The sequence below is a fragment of the Caretta caretta genome, chromosome 8 (genome assembly GCF_965140235.1).
Source record: "Caretta caretta isolate rCarCar2 chromosome 8, rCarCar1.hap1, whole genome shotgun sequence".
NCBI classification, from domain to species: domain Eukaryota; kingdom Metazoa; phylum Chordata; order Testudines; family Cheloniidae; genus Caretta; species Caretta caretta.
In genome coordinates this window covers 61,610,652-61,632,838 of record NC_134213.1, presented here as the reverse complement: position 1 = coordinate 61,632,838, position 22,187 = coordinate 61,610,652, and the positions used below count along the sequence as shown (strand labels likewise).

The 22,187-nt window shown below is 40.9% G+C and overlaps 1 protein-coding gene across 1 annotated transcript; it reads right to left on the bottom strand.

The window, feature by feature from the left end:
* Positions 1–12,215: 12,215 nt before the first annotated feature.
* Positions 12,216–16,694, bottom strand: RGS2 (regulator of G protein signaling 2). Its single transcript, XM_048860407.2, has 5 exons — positions 16,497–16,694; positions 15,081–15,182; positions 14,910–14,971; positions 13,847–14,013; positions 12,216–13,272 (listed from the first exon to the last, which is right to left on the bottom strand). The coding sequence occupies exons 1-5, from the start codon at positions 16,601–16,603 to the stop codon at positions 13,078–13,080; spliced, it is 633 nt and encodes a 210-aa protein (XP_048716364.1). The 5' UTR covers positions 16,604–16,694; the 3' UTR covers positions 12,216–13,077.
* Positions 16,695–22,187: the final 5,493 nt, after the last annotated feature.

Here is a 22,187-nt window from a genome sequence, read left to right as displayed (position 1 = left end):
GCAACTGGCCAAACCCTCATCTTATCTAAATGACATTCTAAGGCTCTTGTCACTTCTGCACAATCTAGAGAACATATTTCCTCTGAGGAGTATGTGAGAGCCTTCAGTTGTTATTGCAAGTTGTGTTACTACTTGGTTTACGATTTGAGTCATGATTAGTCATTTCCTATTGGCTAATGGAAAAAATCTTGGTTCACAGATCTTTTTTTTTCCACAGCTTATATTTAATTATAATTTTTTAATGTTGCTTTATGTGGTAATAGGACATGAGTCTTTCATTTCTAGGTTGCCGGTTGAAACCCTACGTCATCTCTGATTAATATGATTCCAATATGTAATTGTTATACATCTAGTCTGTTCCCTTTACCTATGCATGATTGTTCCCCATAGACTTTGACTAATCTAGTTTTAACTGTCCTAGGTAATGGGGCTTCCCCACTTTTCTTGGGAAGCTATTTCCCAGTCTAACAAATTTCATTCACAGAAAGAGATTTTCCTGTTCAGCATCTTTTTTTTTCTTTTTCGTCCAGTTTATACCATTGCCCCTAGCTATATCCATCTCCATCCCTAATATATGGCCCCTTCAAATACTTTTACAATTATTACTACTAAATAATTACATTATAAGCTCTTTGGGGCAGAGACCTTCTTTTTGTTCTGTTCTTGTACAGCACCTAGCCCAACATGGTCTTGGTCCATGCAATACAAATAATAATAATAATAATAATAATGATCCCACCCTTCATTGTCTGTTAGCTAGGCTGCACAAATTTTAGATTTCCAGATGGTGTAAATTGGTATGGCGATATTCAATTTAGCTATGCCAGTGTATACCAGGTGATGATCTGAATTTAGTTAAGAACATAAGAACGGCCATACTGGGTCAGGCCAAAGGTCCATCTAGCCTCGTATCCTGTCTTCCAACAGTGGCCAATGCCAGGTGCCTGAGAGAATGAACAGACCAGGTAATCATCAAGATCCCCTGTCACCCATTCCCAGCTTTTGGCTCATAGCCATTGATGGACCTATCCTCCATGAATTTATCTAGTTCTTTTTTGAACCCTGTTATAGTCTTGACCTTCAAAATATCCTCTGGCAAAGAGTTCCACAGGTTGACTATGTGTTGTGTGAAAAAATACTTCCTTTTGTTTGTTTTAAACCTGCTGCCTATTAAATTTCATTTGCTGGCCCCAAGTTTCTGTGTTATGAGAAGGAGTAAATAATACTTCCTTATTTACTTTCTCCACACCAGTCATGATTTTATAGACCTCTATCATATCCCCCCTTATTAGTCTCTTTTCCAGGCTGAAAAGTCCCAGTCTTACTAATCATTCCTCATATGGCAGCCGTTCCATACCCCTAATAATTTTTGTTACCCTTTTCTGAACCTTTTCCAATTCCAATATATCCTTTTTGAGACGGGGTGACCACATCTGCACATAGTATTCAAGATGTGGGCATATCTAGAGGCATTTACATAGAGGCATTATGATATTTTCTGTCTTATTATCTATCCCTTTCTTAGTGATTCCCAACATTCTGTTCACTTTTCTGAATGCCGCTGCACATTGAGTGTATGTTTTCAGAGAACTATCCACAATGACTCCAAGATCTTTCTTGAGTGGTAACAGCTAATTTAGACCTCATCATTGTACATGTGTAGTTGGGATTATGTTTGCAGATTGGGAACAAACCTATAATTTGGAAGAATTGGCTGAGCAGGGACATCATATAGGTTTCCCAATTGGTCAATGCTGAGGGCTTTCTCCTTTTTCTAACACTAAAAAAATTTCTTTGCGTTTTTCAACACTGAATTTCGTCTGCCATTTTGTTGCCCAGTCACCAAGTTTTGAGAGATCCTTTTGTAGCTCTTCACAGTCTGCCTGGGACTTAACTATCTTTAGTAGTTTTGTATCATCTTCAAGTTCTTTGAATCTTTCCTGAAAGGTCATTCTCTCTGGTCCTTTAACATTTCTGCCTTTTCTCCTCTGAAGTCTCTTCAGTTTGTTAGTCTCCTCTTGTAGTATTAAGGCACCCAGAACTGTTGACAGCCAAACTGTTTTTCTCTCTGGTGGCTATTCATTGCCTATGTGCAAAGGAGCATGGTGTCAACCCTATTCCTAATATGCAGATGCTGATATCATATTTACAAATCCTCATCACAATCCACCACCTTGTTGGCAAGCTCAGCAGAAGCACCACCAGCACTGGTCCCTCAAGTGATGTTGAAACTGCGGAAATACTGCTGCAGTGAGCACTTTAAATACTTAAGAGAATGTGGGGAAGTTTTCACTACCACTATCTATGTTGCACCTCTTCCATAGATAAATACAGAGGCTCACTATCCAGGGCTGTGAATCCAGCACAAACAATAAATGCCTAAAAAAAAAATAGGTACTTTTTCTTGTTTCCTCCTTTTAAATTTTAAGTATTGCATGATACGAAAGCTCTCAACACACAAGTTTCCAGAGAAATCCTAAAGTACAGGACAGGAAGTATCTTGTGTAGCTAATAGATCTGCTGTATTTGGTCAGGAACATGATGTAAAATAATATTTATATTTTTTACTTATCAGATATTTTTTGTTCTGCAATATCAAGTGTTCTTCCTATTTTTGCTCTCTGGACTAGGCCCAGGACAAGAGGATTGTGCAATTGGTGTTTGCCTGCAAATTTTCCTGATCTCTTTTTAAAAAAAAAAATAAATAGTATTTGGTGTTTACTTGAGCTAAAAATCAAGGGTATGGATATTTGCCAGACAGAAATGTACTGTATCAGGTACCTGGGTCAGGGAAAGTGCTCACTGGCAAAAGTGAAGGATCTGTATTTTCATAAACAATTTGACAACTTTCTTATTCTTAACATGTTATTCCTTTTCCCTGAGCCATGACTTTCTGAAATGAATTTGTTGCTTGACTGGCTCTTCTATTTTAAAGGTTTTGAAAGGACAGTTCTCTTCTAAACAATTTGAGCTGGGAACAGAACCCAGGGCTTCTGTTTAAGGGCCTGATCCAAAGCCCACTGAAGTCAATGGGAGTCTTTTCATTGACTTCGTGGGCTTTGGATCAGATACCAAATTTGCTGTGCTACCTTGAGCAAGTCACTTAACCTGTCAGTGCCTTAGTTTCCCCATCTGTTTCATGGGGCTAGTAATACCTCACAGAGAGACAGTGACAGTTAATCTATTAATGTAGGAGAAGCACTTTGTGATTGTTGGTTGGAGGGCCCTATAGAAGTGCAAAGTATTATTATACAGCTAAAATGCTGTTTGTCAACTAGGTTATTAGTGTATTGAGTTTTTGACAAAAGTATCTGTTACCCTAAAGTTTTTTCTCCCTTGGGATGTGGGTTCAGTTCTCATCTCAGGTTACTAGAGACACTGAGGTGGGTGATCAGAGGCCTTGTTTAACTCCCTACTGAAAATTCCTCATGCACAAAGCCAGAACAACATGTCAGGTTTTTGACTAGCAGGAATCCAGGACTAAAAAAGGAGGGAATGCTGCAAGTTAGGTATATTAGCAGAGGCATCTGGGGAAGGTTGTTTAGCAGTGGCTGGTGCTGTGTTTGATTCTAGTCATTGCCATTAGCCTATTACTTTCATGAACACCTAAAATTCACACAGGAATGGAAACTACACCAAAGGAAAAAGCAACCTTTCTGAGATATTCAGTTAATCTGATTAACCAACTTTTGGACTCAGGACATGAATACCACAAACTTCACAGATCTCCAACAGAATTCGTCAATTTTACAACTTGTCAGAGCTGCCCAAATACAAGACAATACTACACAGACACAACACATTTGGGTGGTGCTACAATAATATAATAGAAGACATATGAGAATATGGAGAAGATGGAAGGAGGTGATGGAAGGGCGGGAAAAGGGAAGGTATGGTTAGGTAGAATGGACGTCCGTTGTTCCTCTCTACATTTTTTTTGATCCAAGTATATCTAGAAAAAGGATTCAAGTAACTTCAAATTCATATAACTGATCTCTACTGCATGACAGTATTCTTTTTTTAGCTGCTAACTCAAACAGGTCTGAATACCACTGATCTGTGGTGGGCATTAGCTCATCATGAACTTGGTGGTCATTGTAGCCCTCAAGAACAAAAGTCTTTTTGTGTGTGGATTTAAACCCAGATTAGCAGATAAATATCCTAGGATATAATTTTTAGCAGAGTTTTTGGCTTCTGAAGTAAATCATTTATTTTAACTCTTGTGTCTACCTCTTTCCACTGCTGCCTGACTGTTGGACAGTCCCATAATATATGCATCCTGCTCCTTTTTTCTTTAATAGAGTGCCATCGAATGTCAGAGGATAAGGCTACCCCTGTGGCATCCAGAACATTTTGAATAAAATCTTTGTTACATCAAGCATAGCCTGAGATCCACAGAGGAAGTTTTAACATTATGTAATATGCTCTGCCATTGGGGATTTTTATGGGCTGTGATAAATCCCCTTCCCATACTTTCACAAAGAACTCCAGATTAACAGAGTTCCCTGCCATTAACAAAGTATACATAGTTGACAGGGGCCTGGGGAGTTTGAATTATTTCTAAAAGTTCGCAGTAGTTCTGGAAATCTTAGGCTGTGCAGGCCAAATAATATGTTAGCAAGTGTCTTAGCTGTAAATACTTCCACTCTGCTGAAGGGTCAGATCATAGCACTGCTTTAGTGTTAGAAAAGGGAGAAAGCCCTCAGCGTTGACCAATTGGGAAACCTATATGATGTCCCTGCTCAGCCAATTCTTCCAAAATTTAGGTTTGTTCCCAGTCTGCAAGTCTGAGTTCCCCACATAAGCATTTTTGCATGACGGTGAGGACAACATTGGTACCTTTTAGCTGGGATAGCCTAGCCTTCAACCTTTGCAGAGCCCCATTGCGGGCAGTTTAGTTTTCTCTACTGGACAAAAAGACAGGTTTCAGAGTAACAGCCGTGTTAGTCTGTATTCGCAAAAAGAAAAGGAGTACTTGTGGCACCTTAGAGACTAACCAATTTATTTGAGCATGAGTTTTCGTGAGCTACAGCTCACTTCATCGGATGCATACTGTGGAAACTGCAGCAGACTTTATATATACACAGAGAATATGAAACAATACCTCCTCCCACCCCACTGTCCTGCTGGTAATAGCTTATCTAAAGTGATCATCAGGTGGGCCATTTCCAGCACAAATCCAGGTTTTCTCACCCTCCACCCCCCCACACAAATTCACTCTCCTGCTGGTGCTAGCCCATCCAAAAAGAGGAGCTGAGGAAACTTGCAAGGGGATACAATAGTGGTTCAGTCCACCTATGTGGAACCAGACTGACACCTGGGACATGATGAAAGCATGAGAGCCGATGGGAGATTTGATCATGTAAAGTAAATCATCCATTGTGAGCTCTGTAAAGCTGATGCTATCCTTACTATCTTCATTTTTTGAACTTCAAGTTCACGTGTGTTATTTTTCTCAACTTTCCACCATGACCCACTTAAATTGCATACTTCATCCAACACTTTCACCTCTGAGGTCAAGAATGCATTGCAACAGGGTCAACCACATGCTACCACAGTTGCTGCATTTGAAGATGGTAATGTCCTTTCCTAAATCCAATGACTTGTAAAAGCAAAATTACTGCTGATGGGGGATGGAATCAAGTGCAACTGAAGAAAAGAAGAGTCCTGAATCAATAAGCCATGTAGGCTACAGCCCAGGACAACATGAGCAGCAACATCTAAGATCTGTGCCAAAGCCCCTTGAAGTGAATGGGAGTTGTTGACTTCAACAGGACTGGACTAGGCCCTTAGTAAATAAAAAAGATATGCAAATGCTTGGTCAGAAAACTTTTGATTATACTCAGTCATGAGTTACCCTAGGACCCAATGGATACTTCCTGCATGCTTGGGCCTGATCCAAATCACACTGGAGTCAAAGGGAGCCTCTCCAATGGATGAGGCCTGTGTCTGACACAATCTGTGCACATAGTTTTGTCAGTTTGCACCACGCCTGCATGGTGTGGGAGCACAAGCTTCTTAATTCCTGCTTTTAGGTGCAGAGGGCCAAGTTGCGACACTCCTCATGTCAGCCCAGTGCCACTGAAAGGGTTAATCCTTGCCTGCCTCAGAGCTATTTTAAAGAAAGCATGCAGTACAGTTCCTTGCCTCCCTCTTTAGCCCCCCTTTCTTGCATGTCCTTTCTTTTCATTATTTTGATTTTCCTTTGACGTCTGTGGATGTCTAAGAAACACACCAGCTAAATAAACACCCAGCTCCACTCGTAAGTGCATTTTCCATATAGGTCAGTTGACTTTCCAAGCCCTATAAATATTAGATTAAGTTTGGGTCCTCTGAAAGCCTGAAGTTAGGATCAGATCCAAGAATGCACATAACTTTGGTCTGTTTTAAATCTGTAGTGCAGAAATGCAGCAAAATATTCAGTTAAAATACAAAGCCAGAGAGCTGGCTTGGAAAGATAAGCTAATTGACAGAAGTATTTATCTTGAACAGGAATACTTTTAAGGGACCATCATATAATTGTTGTCCATGTGTACTTTCACAAAAAGAAAAGGAGTACTTGTGGCACCTTAGAGACTAACCAATTTATTTGAGCATGAGCTTTCATGAGCTACAGCTCACTTCATCAGATGTGAGCTGTAGCTCACGAAAGCTCATGCTCAAATAAATTGGTTAGTCTCTAAGGTGCCACAAGTACTCCTTTTCTTTTTGCGAATACAGACTAACACGGCTGTTCCTCTGAAACCTGTCATGTGTACTTTGTAGCTTATGGAAACTCTGATCTTAATTATTATATTCAGGAAAAATTGTCTACCAGTTCAAAGGAGCCTCATTTTAAAGTCATAACTAGAGAAAGAGTGTAGCGCTATCTTCCCCCAGGTTTGGATTCTGGTCAACCATCATCTCCCATTTTAGGGAGCTCAGGGGTAGTGTTGAAGAGTGAATCTACAAAACTGCATGAACGTCACTTTTTATGACATGTTTCTAAAAAATATTGGCCACAAATTTTTCCACAGAGCCTCCTAAAAATTTCCAGTTTCTCCAAGGTCAAGAATAGAGGGGCCCATTCTGTTGGCATGGTAACTTCTAGAATTAGGTCACTCCACATTTGTTCATGCGTGCACGCAGTTCATGTGCACCCATGAGGAGCCAAGAAGTAACATGCTGGAGGAGACTCGGAGGAAACCCTTGTTAACTTTCTGCCACCAAAATGAAGATAAGGTTGGGATGGGTTTCTCTGATGTAATTTGCTCCCTCTCTGGTACTGTCACTCTTGCCAGAAATGGCTTATCCTGAAGGTTATAAAGATACTTCTGAAGGGTGATTTATTTATTTATGTATTTATTTATTTTACATTACACCCAAGAGATAGGTTTTTTTTTTTTAAATGTCCGAATGGAGGATGTCTATAGATTCCCCGACCTCTAGAAGCTCTTTTATAAAGCCATCATTGCCCCATAATTTCAAATGGCATGAGTGAAACAATGTGCTTGTTAATATACTCAATATATTTTTCAACAGCTAAGTATAAATATATTTAGGAAAAACACTTGATGTAAGTTTATTTGCCAAGTGGCGTGGCCTCCTTCTTTGGTTGTGGTTGGGAATAAATATTGCTGTTTAACTGTGTAATGTCCCCTCCAGAGTTCTGACCAGAACTTACACCAACCACAGGAGGAATTGTCCCCTGACAGTCTTTCCCGGGTTTTACATGGAGTTCAGGGCATGCTGGGTGTTTAGTTGAGTGCTTTGTGGATAGTGTGTTCATACTGTGTAGCAAACTACTCTAATTTAAACTACTACTGTTGTCTAGCTCCATACTTAAACCTGTCCCTGCTGTTGTAATCAGGGTAAGGTTTCATAAGACAAGGAGCAGTGACTAAGCGGGGTCTCCCTGTGGGGATAGAGACTCCATTAATGCCTGGGGTGTGGAGCAGAGACTACTATTTGTCTTCTCTCATGCAAGTTAGAGTTCTGAAAATGTATAATTCTTTTTTGAATTTGAATTCTTTTTTGCCTCCTTTTTAGCCAATTTAAATTTCCAGAAATTGTTCCAGGTGTCACAATGGAGTCACAACCTTTTCAATTCACATCTCTGGTGCATACAGAATAGACATATGAGTGTTAATTGAGATTTTCAATGTCAGGCACAGGATCTACCCACATAAATGGAAGATGTTTGGCTAAATCCCTCTGTTTTTAAAATCACAGCCACCATTAATGGATACCTGCCCACATTGGAAACACGACCCTCTACCTGGAATCAAACCCTTTTAGTTATCTCAGTGATATTTAGAGCTTTGACTATACTCTTCTGCAGGACACCGGATACACCTCAAGACCATAGACTTCCCATCACCAAGATGTATAAACACTCTCTTGTCAATAGCAAGCAGAACTCTGAACCACGCGGTCAGGAAGCATGGCCGGTAGCAGAGCCAGTCTTTGGACAACTTAACATGTACAGCTTGCCTCTAGTAGACTGCCTGATTGGCTACACGGTCTGGTTGGTTGGAAAGGGCAGCAGCTCTTAAGTCCAGCAGCAGCAGTAGGTCCATGACTATTTCAGGCATTTGTTCATAGTTGTGATAGCTCCTGTGTATACTCATTCCTAGTCCTGTCTAGTCTGACTCACCTTGCGCCTGGTTCTTACCCTTGGCTCTAATTCCTGGCCTCTAACACTTTGTTCTGGCATCTTGTCTCTGGTTCTGGTTTTGATGCTGACCTCTGACTCTTAGCTCTTGACTCTGTGACCCTTGGCTCTGGCATCTGCTCTCTGCTTCCTGATTCCTGTCCCAACCACTAGGCTCGAGCACCCACAAGCTGGTTACTGATACAGGTTGACTGGTGCTCCAATGTCAGGGCAAGCTCTAGTGTTGCAAATGCCAAACATTTAAAAAAATCATGAGGTTGGCTTAAAATGAATGAGAATCTTTAAAAATAACAAATTTGGGGGCTTTTTATTTACCTTCTGGTTTTCTAATGTTTAGGGTCTGTTTTGGACATTTTCAAGCTCTCCACAGCTGTAAAATAAAAGCTGAGATTCTCACCGAGTCAGTTGTCTCCAGGACTTGGACCTTTTAAAAAATAAGAATGATCAAATATTGTCAGGATTTCATCACAAGCCTCACAACTCTGCTATAAGGATAGTAACAGGTCTCCTCTCCCTCATTTAAGATAGTTAAGACCTGGATCCCCAGCATCACTTTATTCCTGCAGTCATTGGTTATGCTTCTAGCACAAAATGAGTGCTCAATGTGATGCAGGCCCGCTAGAAGGCACCTAAACAAAGCAATAATGGAAAGGTTGCAATAGCTCAAGAGCGCTCCAGCTTTAAGACCACCTCTCCCAGGTCTGGCTTTAAGACCACCTCTCCCAGTCTAGAAGGTCTCATTCCCTGCAGAATTCCTCCTACTGCCATTTTCAGCCCTTAACAGCCAGTCAATTCTGCAACACCAGGAATTCAGTAAGTAAATCTGCTTGCGGAGCAGAGCACTGCATTGTCTCCACTAAGCTGCACCCTATGATTTTGCTTGTGGTGATGAATTCTACTTAGAAACTCAAAGTGAATAGTTTGGGACCTGGTTATCTGTCTCGTTGTGCTAGTCTAGGCAGTAAACTATCTGTAAACAGTGGAGAGGGCATTCTCTGTCAAGGCCCTTCTACTCCAGAGCGTGCTCACACTTGATCTGCCCCACCTGGAGCGACTAATCACATTCACAGATGCTCCAAGGCCCATTTTTTTTTTCTCCTAGGCATTTGGAGAAGAGGTTGTGTGCAGTGGGAGTCTTTCTTTGCTAGCTGGATCATTGCTTGGGGAAGGAGGGAGAGTTAACTATTCAGCTACTTGTGAAAGGAATGAGCAGAGCAGTTATCTGTTGTCCTTGGATACGGATATAAAAGTACCAATTGTAATTATTATTATTGTAAGGATGCCCAGAGTGCAGAACAAGTGTCTCCCAACACAGTAACTTTTTAGGCATCAAAAGAATAAATACAATTATTTCTCAAGGGATATGGCGATGTTAGTAGAAACCTCCCAGAAAGCCCTTTAGGTATTGCCGTACTTTACTAGTGTCCACATTGCTCTTTGTCCAGTGGGGATGTTGTGGGAACTGTGGAATAGGTACTGTTGGATTCTCACAGCAGACTGGTACAGCAGCAGTTGGAGTGTGTGTGTGAGTGTGAGAGAGAGACCCAACTATTTTACTGAAAAGGTTTTGTAATGTGGATACACCAGGGTGGATTTAATTTAAATCAAATTGATTTAAATCACTAGTCAGGAAGACTCTATTTAATCATGGATTTCTACATAAAAGTACATTCTTGTTGGTTGTTACCAACCTGAAGATCCTGCATGTTCAGACATGTTCCTTTCATCATCTTCAACGCAGCTTCCTTCTGAGAAGGAACATTTCTCATGATGTTGTTTCGTTCGGGCAACTAGGCCTTGCATTTCTTTGTTGCACTGTTTGCATTTTGCACACATGACTGTCTTACCCACAGGTAGAGGAACGTCATTAAAATATTCCCAAACTGGGTCTCTTTTATGGCCAGCTAGCATTACAGGTTTTCCCTTTTAGTGAGAGAATGGTATGGTAGATCTCAAATCAATGAAGGCTACACTCAGAAAGACCTCAAGGCTTCTGGAATATGCTGCTTGAACAGTTTCACTTTTGGTTCTACTGCCTGTCCCTCCCTTCTCATATTTATCTCCAGACTTCTTCTCTTTGTTCAGATCCGTTCCACCCCCAACAATCTTCTATTCACTGAACTTTTTGAAACTTTGCACTTGTAGAGAGAGGTAAAGGATTGACTCTGTACACACATTTGCAGAGGGACAACAGGGTTGAGGTCTATTATTTCTCACCTCTATATATTTTTGCTGTTAACAAGCTTGTTATCTTAAACATGACATGAATATATTGTCTCATTGCGAATACAGACTAACACGGCTGTTCCTCTGAAACCTATAGAATTAGAATTTATCATCCCTATTCCATGATGAGATATCTTTGAGTGACAATGTATCTTAATTAAAGCTATCTTTAGATAAAATGCTTTTTGAGAAAGAAACCTAACAAAAAAATCCAATTCTTTTATTTTTTTAAATAATTGATTTTTAGCCACCCTGGGGTACACTCAACTGTTGTAAGAACAGTGTTAGCAGTGCTTAGCGGGGGTGCTTGTCTAGTGAAGAAAGACCCTTATCAGAGGCATAATGTAAGGCTTTGTCTGCACTGGAATTTCAATTTCATTGGCAAAACTTTTCTTGTTCAGGGATGTTAAAAAAAACCACACACACCCCTCCCCCCGAATGACAGAAGTTTTACCCACAAAAAGCGCCAGTGTGAACAGCGCTTTGTCGGCAGGAGAGCTCACAAAGCTGCTGCCCTTTGTTGACTACTCTGTCAATACTAGGAAAAATTAGTACCCACCTGACAACAATCATACAGCTGTATTGCTGCTAGCAACAATGTAAACACTGGCCTAGCCAAGGCTGACAGTGTTTTTACCTCTGTCACTTAAGCCTGCTCTGACCAGGTTTTCATGATCTGGGGCTCAGATGCCTTAGGCCTCGTCTGAAGTAGCAGATTTGCAGCTGTGCTGTTGCTATTATGCGGGTACTAATTTTTGAAGTGCAGACTCATCAGACCTGATGGAGGAATAATGCTACTGCCTATTTCTCCTCCAGCCCCAGTAAGTAAAGGTGTGTGATCCATTTAAAAAATGGAAACGGACTGATTGCTCTTTTCTAATTGGTAAATCCACCTGTGAGATCTGCGGCCATGTCCAATGATATATGTGCCTGATTTGTGGGGCATATTGCCCACCAGTGTTTAAGCTGAGGCTGGTAGGAGGAGGATCACTTTCTCTTTTGTGTGCTTTATTTTTCCACTGATTTTTAAGCTTTCCTTGGTCTTGCAAACTTTGGGAGGCTTTTCTTTGCACTAATCAAGCTTGCATGCCTGTCTGCCTTTTTCTGTTTTAGGGACACTGCCAGTTCTTATCCTAACAGCTTTATCAAGTGCTAGAAATTAAGATCCCACTTGTAACAGAAAGGTTGCTGTAGAATAGCACCCATTCCCAATATGCTCTCCCCTGCCTATCTGTCCATTGCTAGATAGTGTCTTGTGTAGCTAGATTTTTTTAAAATACATGGAGTATAGGCAAGACAAGTTGTTAGGAAGCAAAAAAATATATACTCAGAGAAATCTGGTATCAAAATAATTTATTTAAAAAAAATTCAAAGACAACTTCCCTGAAGTTTTGCTGTCCTCAAGACAGGATTTGTGGCATTCCTGGCATAAATGGGAGTGTTCAACACTGCCTTAGTCTACATAACGTAGTATTATACAGCCCCTGTTTGCTATGGGCCAGATTCTGCCCTTCCTTTCACTGCATGAAACCCCACTGACAGAATTTGGCCCTGTATAGCGTAGTTAGCTACTCTACACCTCTTTGAAGCAGAAGATGCTATGTATCCCTCTTTATCTCTTTGCACTATACAGTGACAGTGTTTGGTGTCACATGGAAGACCGATGCATCTATTTGCGGCTGTGAAGGAACCAGTATTAAGAAGTGAGTGATTGATAACACACAGCCAGTTGTTTAGGAAAAAAATAAGCAATCAATTATTCAAAGCTGTCCAAATTCCCAGAAATGTTTGATTCACCGTGCTGCCTCACACCTTGTTTACTTTTAAAAGAGGCAGATCTGATCTGACCTACAGTATCAACGCTTTCAGTGTGACATAAGGAGTCTGACAATACACCGTGCTATGATAATGCATGGCAATACCTTCTCTCTGCACTGTTCACTGATGGAAAATGTATCATCCCTGGACACTGGCCAGCAGCTTTCCTGGCTCCATCTTCTAGGCTTCTAACGTCACTATTTACCACTCAACTCTAAACCACCTTAGGCTATATTTCTGTCCATTTTTTCCCCACTACATCTGGGCAAACCTTCTGTACATTCAGGATTTCAGTCTTTCAGGTTATGGAGCTGCTAGGACACATGGCCTTCTTCCTTAGCAGGTGAAACAGAATTCTCCACTTCCCTTCCCTTCAGAGTTCATGTCCCTTGAGGCTCCCTGGTAAACTGTGACTGTTTACACAGTTCCTGATAGAATTCGGACTCCAAAAATCGTGGGTACGCATTATTCTCCATCAAGCTGTAGACTCTCTTCTGTGCAGCATTGAAGCAAGTGTGTGTAGCTTCTTGGATATTCTGGGCAATCATGTTCTTGGTTTGAAAGTCTATGTTTATCTGAAATAGAATGCAGGAATGTGTTACTGAGAGTGTTCACCTCAAGCAAATACCATACACAAGTTAGATAAAAGTGAGATTTCATTAACACTAAGGCCCTGATACTGCAGCCTTGAGGCAGACAAAGCTCCCAGTGAAGCTACTGAAGGCCTCCTACCTAGAGGTCAGATCCCTAGTTTTGTAATAAGGAACATTTTCTGAAATGTATTGCACTATAGGGCAACTGAAAAAACTCAAATGATGACAATCTTATATCAATGATGATGCTCTTTAAATACACTGTAGACTTTAATGACTTCTGCTGATGTACTCAGGCTGAGGATCTGACCCAGAATCTCTGTGAAAACACTCCTGGCCCAATTTTCCAACATGGGAAACTGGGATGAATACATTATGGTATCAAGGTAATATTTGGATGTTAATAATTAGCATTCAGGGACATAATGCATTTTGGGAAACGAAATTTCAAAACATGGGCCCACAGTGGACATGGGGATGAGAGAGGGTCTTGAAGTGGTGCTTAAATTGAGTGCTCAGTACTAGCAGTGATGGGTTTTTTAAAACCACTTTTTACCTCTTTGGGAGCCTCTTTTTCAATGAAGTCATTGTAGATCTTTTTAGCCTTGGATCTCCGCTTCTGTGGTGACTTGATTTTCTTGAAGTCTTCACAGGCCAGCCAGAAATCGATGTTCTCCTCGCAGAACTCTGATTTCAAAAAAGTTCGAAAAGCTGCAAGACCATCTGGGGAGCAAGAAAAGGGAGAAATGTATGAGCTGAAAATATTCCAAACAAATCTTGCATTTTCCCCTACCAAAAATATATCTGCTTTCTTTCAGAGTTGTCAGAACACTTTAAATAACTGCCTGTGTATATAAAGTATATATTTAGGCTCCTACAGTTTGCCAGACTCTTTTTAAATAACTGAAGCTATTTTTGAAGAAAAAGTGCCAAAAATGAAAACCATGTAAAATCAGCACACTTCCTTTAACATACTGCTAGGCTTAAAACAAACAAACAAAACCTCCCCCAACAACCATAAAACAAAACTCCTCATTATACAGTTTCTCTCCAGATCTGAGTTCTAGTATGTTAATCTTTAGACTGGAGTAAATATTTACGACAGAGCTATAAATCTCTGGAAGACATTTGCAATGGAAAGAATGACTCAAAGTTGATTATCAAATGCTGATTTTGGGGGGGGGGGTGGTTCAGCAATTAAGTGGTTTTCTTTGCAGAGTGGCTGTAAAACCTATAGAACCTATAGCGGATTCAACTCTCATAGACTCTATTGCAGGATCAAGTCCACAGTGGCTTAATGTGTATATATCTAATAGCACTGGAACCAGAATTTGTCTTGAAGTAGATTCCTAAGTGCACAAAAATCTTTGATAAAGAACATACTTTTTATGAAGTGGGGCTTTGGGTTGTTTAAAAAATAGAAGTGTCCAATATCAAGAAGACCGATATCAAGCTGCATGCATGAGGTTGTTCAAAAGGCAATTTATAATTCTGATATACATGGAAAACCATTGCTTATTCTTATCTGAGGTAGCCTTTCCTATTACAAAAACCTACGGCGAGACCATAACACGTTTATATTTTTACATTGATTTGTTACTCTTTTCAGATTAACTTACATTTATTAGCTAGAAGTTCATCAAAAGCTTCTGACCACAGCTGGGCTTCTTCAGGAGAAGGTCTATATAAAAGGACGGAGAACATTAGTTAGATTGCACGGCATATATTTCTGTTCCTTGCATATTAAATATTTCAGATTTGTTTGAGTGAAATTTGAATATTTAAGTTACCTGAAGTAAGCGTGTTGCTTTCCTTTTTTGTTGGACTTTGTTTTTGTAGAAGTGGAAGAGTTTTGCAGGAAGTAGCTCAATCTTGTTTTCCAATCCTTAATGCTAGAAGAGAGAGAGGAAGAGGGGGGAAATACATTAAAATGAGCTAACTGAAACTATCCTTCCAGCTTTGCACGTTTTGATCAGAGATGGGACTGATCCTCCAGTCTATAAAGAAAATGCAGAATTTCCCTTGAAGTTGCTGGTAGTTTTGCCTGCTTAATAGCTGTGGGAGCAAGCTCAAAATTTTTTTCTATTTCAAAAAAAACAGGACCCAATCCTTCTATTTCAGTCAAAAGCAGTTTTTCCACTGACTGGAGCAAGAGAGCCCACAGTGACTGGAAAGTGACTAATTGTAACTAAGGCATCTGTGAATTTCATAACAAGAGGTGTGCTTTTATATCTGAGGAACACAGCACACTGACCTCTGTTCTTCCCCAGTACTATTGTCTGTACTCAGTAGGAGTTTTAGCGGAGTGAAAACTATTGGGTGGGGGGCCTCCTGGTGCTCAGATATTTAGAAGACCCTCTTCAATTGTGCATCAATATGGATTTGGAGATTTAATCTCTTCCTGCTTGATTTTTGGAAGAGCCAAAAGCTGGATCTCCCCAATCTAAAAGAATATATTTTCAAGTGGGGAAGTTACTCCAGTTTAGGGCCACATGGTGAAATCTGTGGAACAGGTGAGATTAAACTCTGCAGCGGTGGCACAAAATCATCTCCACTAGCCTCTATATGAAACTGGGAATTACAGAATAGTTTTGTCCCTTACATTTAAAATATCATGTCTTATCCAGATAGTGCAAACAGGATATTTATTATAAACATAATAATGGAAGATTTTCAAGTGTTTTTGTTTTGCTTTGGCAAGGCGCAAACCCTGTAAAAAAGTTTAAATGACAGAGCCTTTTGAAGACACCAATCCAATGTGAAATTGCACGGCTTGCGCAGTGAACTAAGAATGGGAGAAAAATGTGCTTACATTTTCACCGCTCAAACGTGAACTGAAGTGAATCATTTTTGCACAAGATCTACATTTTTTCTGAGCTACCACTGAGTTATATTTCTCATCAAATGATCAGTTCAGCAAATACAGGATTTTTTGCACATCAAGGTTTTTGCAGTGGAGATATTTCTCCATTTTTAAAAACTCCTTATGATATCAAATACATAAATTAACCCACTCTTGCACTGCTCACATATTGCACCCAAAGTGAGTTTTAAAAAAGTCAACTCTGTCAAATAGCTTAACGAATAGTATAAATGGTTTCTCTTTTTTCCTACTGAGATGCAACCTCCCTAGTTTGAATCATTGTTCTGAAAGCAAAGGGTAGCTCTTCATATAAACGAAACCTGCTATAAATATATACACTCACATAGTTCTCTTCATCTTTCCTTTCTTCTCCTCGTTTTGGCAGCTGCTGGGAGTTCTCTCCATTTGTCCACAGTCGTGCTGAAGAGCAAAGAAGATTGCACTTTGCATACTTCTTTTGTTTTATCCCAGGACTGATTTGCCAGCCACTGCAGTAACCTTTTCGTCACTCAGAAGTTGAACTTGAAGAGCCAGAAAGGCAGCCTCTCTTTATAGAAGGCAGCAGGCGAATGGGTTGCGTTTCGGTTACACCTCCTGAGCACGCTGATTTGCTTGTAGGGAAGCACGCCAAAGCACACTCCCCTGGCACGTCCTTAAAAGGCTCTTACACTGAGTACAGTGCTGACGCAGTTCCCTTTTGCTTTATGCAGTCTTCTCTTGCAAAAAACCGGTCTGGTTCCTGCAACCGCCTGCCTGCAGATTCCAGCAAGTTAGAGAGCTTTTTTTTTGGCTGCTGTGTGTGTATGCACAAAGCTCGAGTACCCTGCACATTTGAAGGCAGAAGTGTAGGATCAATGACTTGGCTTATTATCCGACAAGGAGAGAAAGATAATAGGTAGTAATAGTGCAAGGTGGGTCTAGCTGCTGTGCTTATAAAGTTACCCCCTTAGCCCCACCCCAGCCCCCCCAAAGGAAAACATACCTTGAAAAGGGCTAAGCACATTAATACATTTCTATTACTGGATTAATATGTTAACAACAATAGCGCTAACAAAATAAGATTTGCTACTGCACTTTCAGCAATCTGAAAGTAGTCTGGAATTGTCTCGCTAGTGTTCTACAATTCATTTTTAAAATGCCAGCTAAGCTAAGCAATGCCTTATATTTCTCATCAGTTTACCCTTGTGTCTGGTAAGGAGAAGATGTACCCGGATCACTGCTGAACCATCTGCATTCCTAACATTGTCCCTTTGGGACTAAAAGGTTACAGTTCCTGTGATGCAAAAAGTTTTGCACTTGGAAATGTTTGTGCAACCTCTGCTTGTTCTTGTTCTAATAGATGCCTGAAAGTCTTTTGGGGATCACAATGACTTGGCATAGGAAGGGGCTAATTCTCTCTAGTACCTGGTTAGGGTTAGGCGACAGGTTTATGTTCAGTTCTATACATTAGAAATTCTTTTTTATAACAACCCATATGCTAAACCTGTTTTTGTTTTCCAAGAAGCCAGTTCTTTTGAGAGTGCACAGCCCATTAGAAAGAATAGAGGAGGATTCTAAGGCCAGATTCAGATTCCCTTACAAAAGAAAGAAATGGAAATTTTGAGTGTACAGTACTCTCAGTGATAACTTGAACCAATTTTTCCCCCTCATAATCATTATGAACATATAGATGTAAGCCATGCCTGCACGGTGTGGCACTCTGTCCCCCACTAGTGGTGGCAAGGCCAACTAAAGATTGGTGAGCCTGCTGCAGCCTTGGCTCGTAGACCTGGGTCTTTTAGCTCATGCATTAGAGGGCCAGGCTCAAGTATTAAGATCCAGAGATCTCAGCTGCCACTCAGAGTAGGACTGAGTGCCAAACCTAGCAGGCATGCCTTCCATATGCTTTCATAACTCTGCCATTTGCCAATCAATTGTGCAAATTACTGCTGGTGCATGCAGCTGTAATAGTTTATCCCTATGCCTCAACCTTTAGCTACAATTTGAGCATGCATGTGCTACCTCCCACAATATCTTAACCAGCAGAGGGTGTCCTGGTGTAAACCAGTACTTTTACTCCATCTTCCAACATAGAATACAGCTCAGATTGTAACGTTCCTGACCTATGATTATTGCAGCATGCCTCCTACCACCTTCGGTATCGTTTATTTCATCAGCCACTTTAATACACAGATGGAGAATATAGTTCAGCATGCAAACAAGTAAATCATCTTACGTAAAAGCTTCATATTACAGCAAGAAAGTACATGGAAACATTTTCTATAGCTTCCATCTTAAAAACAAAATAGCAGTATTTTTATTGTAATACATACCATTAGCAGAATACAATTTTAGATTAAACTCATGTTAGTTCATCTATAATACAATCTATATACTGTATTTCTATTTTAATCTATACAGTTAAGGCAGAGTTTTAGAGTGATTTTTAAAATATCTCTAATTCTGTTTCCAGTTTGCATCTCCTACATCACTATTTACCCCCCACCCCCACTGCTTAGAGATTAAACAGGTGATAAGACTCTTGCTTACCAGGCACTTCCATTTTTATAATCAATTGGGAAAAAAAAGCAATAAAGCAGTTTACAATAAAAACAAGACAAAATGCATGATTCATGCCGAGACTTTCCATCTACCAAACTAGAGCCAACTGTACTGTTTGGCAGATGCCTGGGAATTATCCCAGCTGTTCCCTGCAAGCCTTTTCCGTGGTTGTCAAGAGTGTATTTTCATGGGTTGAGCAAATATCAGAAGGTTCCTAGGTTTGATTTGGATAAGACCCAAATTGTAGATGCTTCACCAAAGCTTATCTTAATTAATTAAGATGTTGGTGTTCAGTGAGAGAGAAGAAACCTCTCACATGGACTACTTTGACCCTTGGAATAGATTCTAACTGGGGTAAGGCCTAGGGCAGTTTCAAATCAAACTGGTTTGCCCATCTCTAATCCCCAGTGGGCTGTGTTGTCACCTTTAAGAGTTTCACATATGCTGATGATGCACTAGTACTTCAGAATTTTGCAAGCTTTTAAACCACTGTTGGCAGGCTACCATCAGCGTCATTTGCAGGATTCACAGGGATACTGACCTTTGACTCTAATGTGAGGATGAAAATGTTTGGAGTCCAATCAGCAGCACAGCTCTGTAAATCAAACAAGCTGTGTCTATGCTGCACTTTGGCAATCTCCCATTGACTCAGCTTCACTCCTTGGAATACTCAGGTAAACAAGGCACTGACATTGCTACCCACCATGTCATCTAATCCTGCTCAGAGCAGCTTTGGACAATAATGGTAGAAATGTCAGCAGCCTGGTGTACCTTGTTTGCATTAGTGTGCCCCCATTGCTATAACTGGCATGGCTCCACCTGTGGTAATGCAGTAACGAGAGATTCCCATAAAAATTTAGTGTAGATAAGGCCCAAATTAGATTATGAGCTACAGGATACAAAAGCCATTCAGAGCAGCTTGGTAAAGTTTAGGAAGCTTACTGCAAGGAAAATAAAATGGGGATAACTGAAAAAGCATTCTTATTAAATAAAACTATTAAAGTGTTTAGAAGAAAAATTGAATTTTTTTTTACGTATTCCAGCACCAGCCACATGCCTTTCCACAGCTTTGATTTATGTGCATTCTGAAATTGGAGTAGGAGTTCTGAGGAATTCTAGGTTCTGTTATATTTACACTTATTTTGGGGGACTCAACTTTTGATCTAACTGATCACCATGAAAGAAATCAGTTTGACTCAGATCAGTCTCTGCTGGGCATTGTTCCTCAGAGAAACATCTCGTACAGTTCAGCACAATGCAAGCTACAGTTCAAACACGCTCTCAAAGAAACTGCGGAACCACCTGATCAACATCCTCTACAGCAAATAGGGAAAGATTAAGAACGAGCTCTCAAAACTGGATACTCTCATAAAAAACCAACCTTCCGCACAAACTTCCTCGTGGCTGGACTTTACAAAAACTAGACAAGCCATTTACAACACACACTTTGCTTCTCTACAAAAGAAAAAGGACAGTAAACTATCTAAACTACTACATGCCACAAGGGGCCACAGCAATGGTTCCCTTAACCCACCCAGCAATATTATTAATCTATCCACCTATATGCTTAGCGCAGCAGAAGAATCTGTCCTATTTCGGGGCCTCTCCTTCTGCCCCTCCACTCCCACGAACATGATACAGTTCTGTGGTGACCTAGAATCCTATTTTCGACGTCTCCGACTCAAGGAATATTTCCAACACACTTCTGAACAACATACTAATCCACAGAGACCTTCCTACCAACACTACAAAAAGAAGGATTCTGGGTGGACTCCTCCTGAAGGTCGAAACAACAGACTGGACTTCTACATAGAATGCTTCCACCGACGTGCACGGGCTGAAATTGTGGAAAAGCAGCATCACTTGCCCCATAATCTCAGCCGTGCAGAACACAATACCATCCACAGCCTGACATCATAATCAACTCTGACATCATAATCAAAAAGGCTGACAAAGGAGGTGCTGTCGTCGTCATGAATAGGTCGGAATATGAACAAGAGGCTGCTAGGCAATTCTCCAACAGCACTTTCTACAAGCCATTACCCTCTGATCCCACTGAGGGTTACCAAAAGAAACTACACCATTTGCTCAAGAAACTCCCTGAAAAAGCACAAGAACAAATCTGCACAGACACACCCCTGGAACCCCGACCTGGGGTACTCTATCTGCTACCCAAGATCCATAAACCTGGAAATCCTGGACGCCCCATCATCTCAGGCATTGGCACCCTGACAGCAGGATTGGCTGGCTATGTAGACTCCCTCCTCAGGCCCTACACTACCAGCACTCCCAGCTATCTTCGAGACACCACTGACTTCCTGAGGAAACTACAGTCCATCGGTGATCTTCCTGAAAACACCATCCTGGCCACTATGGATGTAGAAGCCCTCTACACCAACATTCCACACAAAGATGGACTACAAGCCGTCAGGAACAGTATCCCCGATAATGTCACGGCAAACCTGGTTGCTGAACTTTGTGACTTTGTCCTCACCCATAACTATTTCACATTTAAAGAAAAGGAGTACTTATAGCACCTTAGAGACTAACCAATTTATTTGAGCATGAGCTTTCATGAGCTACAGCTCACTTCAGCTCACTTTCAGCTCACGAAAGCTCATGCTCAAATAAATTGGTTAGTCTCTAAGGTGCCACAAGTACTCCTTTTCTTTTTGCGAATACAGACTAACACGGCTGTTACTCTGAAATATTTCACATTTGCGGACAATGTATACCTTCAAACCAGTGGCACTGCTATGGGTACCCGCATGGCCCCACAGTATGCCAACATTTTTATGGCTGACCTGGAACAACGCTTCCTCAGCTCTCGTCCCCTAACGCCCCTACTCTACATGCGCTATATTGACGACATCTTCATCATCTGGACCCATGGAAAAGAAGCCCTTGAGGAATTCCACCATGATTTCAACAATTTCCATCCCACCATCAACCTCAGCCTGGACCAGTCCACACAAGAGATCCACTTCCTGGACACTACGGTGCTAATAAGTGATGGTCACATAAACACCACCTATACCGGAAACCTACTGACCGCTATTCCTACCTACATGCCTCCAGCTTTCACCCAGATCACACCACACAATCCCTTGTCTACAACCAAGCTCTACGATACAACTGCATTTGCTCCAACCCCTCAGACAGAGACACACACCTACAAGATCTCTATCAAGCATTCTTACAACTACAATACCCACCTGCTGAAGTGAAGAAACAGATTGACAGAGCCAGAAGAGTACCCAGAAGTCACCTACTACAGGACAGGCCCAACAAAGAAAATAACAGAACGCCACTAGACATCACCTTCAGCCCCCAACTAAAACCTCTCCAATGCATCATCAAGGATCTACAACCTATCCTGAAGGACGACCCATCACTCTCACAGATCTTGGGAGACAGGCCAATCCTTGCTTACAGACAGCCCCCCAACCTGAAGCAAATACTCACCAGCAACCATATACTACACAACAGAACC